The following is a 6853-nucleotide window of genomic DNA, read 5'->3' as shown; positions in this document are numbered from 1 at the left end:
TCTCGTCTTTGTGCGGTGTCTTTTTGATTTACCGTTTTAGTGCGGTGTTTATTTGATTCAGGTTGAAAGATTAGCTTTGAACAAGTGCAGATCCGATCAATAACAATGACTTTGGCGTCGTCAACGTTGCAGGTCCGGAGACATGAGTATTTCGGATAGTCATATTTGTAGGCATAGGTACTTTGCTGTTTTATGCTATTAACATGGATGTTGTGAGTTTGTTCACAACTTCATTCTTTTTGTTTTTAGCAAATTTAGATTTGTATTGTATCGATGTACTCTATTAATTTGAATGAATGAATATCGTTTATTTTTGTAAAAAAAAAAAAAAAAAACTAGCTACACGCCAGCTCACAGTAACTACCTGAACTAACTAAATGAGAGTCAAATGTAAAATGAAATTACAAATGAAATGCAAACTAGGTAACTTGTGATCCAAGCTAAGTTCCTTTTATTATGTCATCCTCTTTTTCTTCACATGATAATAGTTAATATAGACGTCAATTTAAACAAAATTTCATAAATGTATTTGTAGAGATCAATTTGAATAAAATTTCATTAATGTATTCGTGAATTTGTAAAATTGAAATACTTAGTCTGGATGTATTTTATTACTACACAAAATAAAAATCTTGAGAAAAGGTAGTCCAAAGTTTATTGAGAAACCAAAATTTGTTTTTTTTTTCCTTGTCTTTCCTCCTTGTTTTTATATTTTTTCAATAATATGAATTTTTTTTTATAATCAAAACACGAGACAATCATGTCCCAGTCCCTCAATTAAACTTTTAAGCTGATCAAACACATCAAGTATTCTCAATAAACTTAGATAAATAAATAGGTGATCTGAGACTCGAACTTCGGCTTCTACATATCACAATGTCTTTACCAATGAGATAGTATTCTCAAGGGGACGTTGTATTCTTATTTTTACACATCAAGATAAAACAACAATATACATATCAAGAAAACAACAACACATTTATTTTGTCTTATATACAACTATCACGACTAGAAAATTATTTTCACTACATTAATCTATCATAAATAATTTTATGAGTCTATACAAAAAATTTTGTACAAAACGGAGTTTATTTTAAAAATTATGCGCGGTCAAATTTCTGTTTGTTGAAGAGACTGAAAATTAAATTCTCGATAAATTTTCCCAAAATTTTATCACGAGTCGCTATCGCGACAAAACCACAAAATATTCGAGTAGCGATAAAAAATTCATCGTCGAAGGTATTATTTATTTTTACTTAAACAACAATTAAAATAAATATGGAAACATATTATTATATTATTAATATTTATTTCTTTTCAAAATTACGGATCTTACAATCCCTATTCAAATTGGGTCGTATTATTTACTGATTTCATTCTTGATCTCATCCCCACTAAATAAGGTCAATTATGGAGCTTTCACTTTTCGACGGAAACGAAGATGCCTATTGGCAAATCCTCTGCACTGAGAGTTATTTTAGGGCAACAGGAATATCCGAGGTGGCTAAGATGACGGTGGTTGTGTTGACTATGTGAGGTCATGCTCTTCTATGGTGGCTATGGCGGGTCTTGTCGTCACCAATTTAATTGGAACACTTTTACCATTGTTCTCTTATGGCGTTTCAAGCGTGAGGGAAACCTTCATGATTAAAGTTAAAGACTATATTTACATTTAGTTCACTTCAAAGGCACACATCGGTTCTATTTGGCAGTAAAAAAACAAATAATTGATAAATTAGTCTATAATGAATGACTGATAGGTTAGACTATAACCGATAGCGGAAAAGTAAACTGATTGAAGAAAAAATTTGTGGTTGAACTAACTTAAGATGACATAAAAACAAGCATATGCCATTACAATTTACAAAGGCTGCAAAAGTGGGTAATCTTCAAGTAACTCCCGTTCCAAGAGAGTATCATTTTCATCTTGTGGGGTCCATAACACCTCAACTGCCTGCAAGTAATTATAGAAAAATCGTGTAAAAAAAAAAAAAGTACTAACAACATCTGAAAATGACTTGGAACTATTGCTGATCTTACTAATAATTTGCTCGAAGGAATGGATCCAAGTTTTTGTAAAGCTTCCTTCAATTTTCCACTTCCATTGATGCTAGGAAGTTTATGTTCTCCTTCAGCAGCGGCCAAGATTGTTATCTGATATATAAGAACAAAAAAGTTTAGAAGATAGGAGAACCATCCTCATGGAACTTCACTTTTTCAAGTGATTAGGGACAAAGAAATTGAAAATAAAGAACACTTGTATTACATATTTAAGTCAAAATAGCTACAACTTAATAGTTAAACCAAATCATGTGTCGATACTCGATTCTATGCTCTATTTAATTTTCAGCGAATAGATTTGCAGGGCTTAAATTCAAAATTTCTGCAGCCAAAATAAAAATTCGAAAAAAAAGGGTCATATATTTTTAGTTCAGTTACATGCCTATTGAATTTAGAAGATTATTTTTCTTTTGGATAGAAAAACATTCAGTTTTAGATATTGATGTCAATAGGGATATAAACCTGGATATTGAACCGGTAAGAGGTGCCTAAAATGATTAACTGTATGTCTAGTTTCATGCCTAGAACAGGTTAACTTGTACTAATATCTGATTTTTTTGTGTTATGCTAATCCCAAAGTTATTTTTTTAAGTCTATAGTGCATAAAGGAATACAACATGTTGAAAACAGACACTAAGATAGTTATGATACCACTATGTATTCATTACTGAACCCATTAGATCTCTGGCTTCTCGTGCTTTGCCTCTTTATGTTGTCAACGTTGACCAGCGTCTCTTCATCAAATTTTCCTCGCTCTTCAATTGAAAGTTGGTTAAAACGTTTCTCCCCTTCTTCTCTACCCCGCTTTATGTCCACCTACAAAAATGTCGGAAAATATGTGCTTTCAACTTTCCAATTTCTATAAACTCAGTTTCTTTATTTCTATGCAAAAATATAAAGTAAGTATAAAATTCCCTAATGATGAACTCTAATAAATAAACAATGTTGTATAGAAATTAGATACAGTTAACTTTATAAACAGCAAGACGTCGTCTATTCCAGGAATACAATTGCAATGGTACAAACTGTAACATCCCAGACTGCTTACTGGATTGCCGACTAACCCCACAAACCAACACGAGTCTTTTCAGCATGCTTTGTCCTCACTCACATGCTTACCGGGAAACTTCCCGGTAGGTCACCCATCCTAGTACTACTCCAAGCCAAGCACGCTTAACTGTGGAGTTCCTATGGATTGAGCTCCCGAAAAGAAGATGCATCTTGTTGATATGGGTAGTACCTAACAATTCTTATAAGCCTTCCTTCAACCATGTAGTCCCATACCTACACGGCCTCCGGATCACTCTCATTCCGATGTGTTTCGGTTCCTACTATTGTCGTGGGGGTCCCTTGCGGCTTAAACCGTTCCCCTTAGGTCGGGAACCTTTCGTATCCACCTAGCGGGATATCGAAAGCCACGACGTGGGTGTTACATGCCCACCAGCTTCCGCCTGGTTCGTCCCCGAACCACACCGTACTGGGAGAGGTCTGCTCTGATACCAAGTGTAACATCCCAGACTGCTTACTGGATTGCCGACTAACCCCACAAATCAACACGAGTCTTTTCAGCATGCTTTGTCCTCACTCACATACTTACCGGGAAACTTCCCGGTAGGTCACCCATCCTAGTACTACTCCAAGCCAAGCACGCTTAACTGTGGAGTTCCTATGGATTGAGCTCCCGAAAAGAAGATGCATCTTGTTGATATGGGTAGTACCTAACAATTCTTATAAGCCTTCCTTCAACCATGTAGTCCCATACCTACACGGCCTCCGGATCCCTCTTATTCCGATGTGTTTCGGTTCCTACTATTGTCGTGGGGGTCCCTTGCGGCTTAAACCGTTCCCCTTAGGTCGGGAACCTTTCGTATCCACCTAGCGGGATATCGAAAGCCACGACGTGGGTGTTACACAAACAAAGCATAAAAGTCACTTACAGAAGAGTACCCCGAGATACAGTAATCCGGATGCCGAAGCAAAGCTAATGAGGTCTCTGCAACAGAAGGTCAAATTAGATTCAGAAAGTAGCTCGTAATCATTTTCAGTTAACCTTAAAGTATTATCATGTGGTTGGTTAGGAAAAAAGAAACAACTAAAGACAAGTGACCAAAAATCACATGTTTAGGAGGAGATTCATTCACCTGTCAATATGTAATTCAAACCTTCTGGAGATGATGTATCTGCAACTTCTGCAATCCTATTGAGATCCCTTTGAAGTGAGCGACCCGTCCCCAACAAACCAACCTATAAGAACAACACTAACATTGAAAATTTGAAATTCACCAAAGATTCAAAATGTGACGAAGCAGCCAACTGAGGTGAGAAAGAAACTGGAGCCTAAATCTTCACTGAACCCTAAAGCAGGACCAACTAACGTAAATCCCACTAAAAGCAGAAGTCACGTAATAATAATATAGCACTTAAGAAAGAGAATCCTAGGGCATTAGCCTTTAGTTCAAAATTTAAGCCATATTGACTGAAAAGTAAACATAGCCTAGCTAATGGTATATGCCATAACACCTATAGGGTTGTTTTTTTCAGGCAACCAACAAATAGTAGTGCCCTCCTCACACTATTTTTTTTATTATGTTTCCGTCTGTATAACCCAAATTTTAATTAATGAAATGCCTTGATTTTGCTTGCGTAAAAACAAAATAGAACATGAAAAAGCGTACTTGTCAAACTTGAAAACGCAAAAGCAATGATACCAACACAAAAACATGAAGCATGGCCTCCATTCTAAAATAACTGATTCATTTGTAAAAATAATTTGTCCCAAAATGACTGACTCTTTTCCATTTTCAATCACATTAATTACTTTTTCATAGCCAATATATGATGGATACTATTTTTCACTAAAAGTATCATTCTCTCGTAATAACTAAATTACCTGAAGCTTGAGTACAGTGGTTATTCCAGCAGCAGTAAGAACACTACGTCCCTCATCACGATCAGAAATGGCTTGATTTTGCTTGCGTAAAAACAAAATAGAACATGAAAAAGCGTACTTGTTAAACTTGAAAATGCAAAAGCAATGATACCAACAGAAAAACATGAAGCATGGCAAATATAAGAAGCAAGAAATAAAGAAAATACTAGTGTACTACTCCCTCCTCTTTTCCATTTTCAATAACATTAATTAATTACCTTTTCATAGTTATATCATCTGATTAACACTATTTGCATTACTTTTATTGTAGAATTGAATACACTACCAATATATATGATGGATACTATTTTCACTAAAGTGAAGTATCATTCTCTAAGTAAATTACCTGAAGCTTGAGTACGGTGGTTTTTCCAGCAGCAGTATTAGTAAGAACACTACCATCATCACGATCAGAAAGAAAGCGATAAATTAAAGGCAAGAATACTAAAAGAAAATATAAAGGAGAGAAACCCGCTAAGATGCTAATGAAGAAATTGAAATCAGAATCAACTTCAGCATCAACGGCAGGCTCAACCCTAAACGGAGAAGGCTCAGCAGAGTAAGAAAACTCTGGACTCGGTGGCGATGAAACTCTGGAATAACTCCTCCTGGACCATGAAGACGAAGACGAAGGCTCATAATAGGAAGCAGAGTAAGAAAAGTCTGGACTCGGCGATGGAACCGAATAACTCCTGGACGATGAAGACGAAGATGAAGAAAACTCTGGACTCAGCGATGAAGATGAAGACGAAGACTTAGAGAATGCTCTTCCTCCCATTCTACCTCCAGATGGTGCTGCTAAGGACGTGTTTGGATTGTACGTCAATAAAATTCCTATTAATAATATCATCGCGGCTACCGTGGGTTTCCGAAATGTGTTCCATACTGTGGTTGCGAGAGATTCTAACAGGGATTTTGGTTTTGAATTGGAAGTTATTGAGGAGGAGGGGGTTTTGTGATTTTGCTTTAAGTGACATTTGAATTTGATGGTGTTGTTGGGTATTGATATTGAAGTTGTGAAGGTGTGAGTGCGAGGAAAACAGAATTGCTTCTTCCATTTCAAATGGAAGGTACAGGGTTCTAGTAACAAACTTGTGGACATAGTCATGGTTTGATGATGATATAATTGATGGAGGGTTTAGAGTTTACGGTGGAATGGAATTTAATCAATAGTATGTATGTATATAAAGTAGAATTTTGCTCTCCGCCCTGCACTTTTTGCTCGCACCCTGCAACTAGCGCAGGGGTATTTTCGGAATGACTGCAGGGTGCGAGCTAAAAGTGCAGGGCGGAGAGCAATAATCTATAAAGTAAGGTATTTTGTTATTTTATTTCGCATAAATATCTCAGCAAACTTTTGATTTTATCCACTTAATATTTTATTAATTTTTTATTAAGTTTATTTAAATTTTTATTGAATTTTTAATATTTTATATAGCAGAAATATCTCAACAAACTACATATAATACTTTCAACAAAGTTTACATGATCTTATTTTCTGATTAAAAGGTTCCAATTGGTTGTTTTTTTAGGAAAAGGAAAGGAAAAGAAGCTTCAATTAGTTACTAGTAATCTTTTAGCACTATATCATTCAATTAGTTTTTCTTTTTGAGAAAAAAGGCATCGATTAGTTATTATGTTATCTTTTAGCAGCATATTTTAATGCAAATGTTAACCATAAACTAAGGAATTTTTGTTAATCACATATTCACATATTTTGAGCACAAACGGAAATCTCAAACCTTCTTTACATCTAACCTTTTTCCTTCATTAGGTTTAACAAACATCAATTCTATTATTTCTCTTATATATATATATATATATATATATATATATATATATATATATATATATAGGGTTATG

The 6853-nt window shown here is 35.0% G+C and overlaps 1 protein-coding gene across 2 annotated transcripts; it reads right to left on the bottom strand.

Annotated features, from left to right (window-relative positions):
* Window positions 1–1750: 1750 nt before the first annotated feature.
* On the bottom strand, window positions 1751–6098 carry LOC146897802 (FLUCTUATING-LIGHT-ACCLIMATION protein 1, chloroplastic-like). Of its 2 annotated transcripts, XM_085738841.1 has the most exons (7): window positions 5337–6098; window positions 4952–5032; window positions 4203–4305; window positions 3999–4054; window positions 2713–2877; window positions 2041–2154; window positions 1751–1954 (listed from the first exon to the last, which is right to left on the bottom strand). In XM_085738841.1, the coding sequence occupies exons 1-7, from the start codon at window positions 6096–6098 to the stop codon at window positions 1862–1864; spliced, it is 1374 nt and encodes a 457-aa protein (XP_085594967.1). In that variant the 3' UTR covers window positions 1751–1861. The 2 variants fall into 2 exon arrangements, with proteins under 2 accessions (XP_085594967.1, XP_085594968.1); XM_085738842.1 differs by lacking the exon at window positions 4952–5032.
* Window positions 6099–6853: the final 755 nt, after the last annotated feature.

This window comes from Medicago sativa, chromosome 8 (assembly GCF_051527215.1).
Source record: "Medicago sativa cultivar Bolivia chromosome 8, Bolivia_mono, whole genome shotgun sequence".
Classification (NCBI taxonomy): Eukaryota; Viridiplantae; Streptophyta; class Magnoliopsida; order Fabales; family Fabaceae; genus Medicago; species Medicago sativa.
The sequence above is the reverse complement of the archived record's forward strand: the minus strand, read 5'-3'. Positions and strand labels throughout refer to the sequence as shown.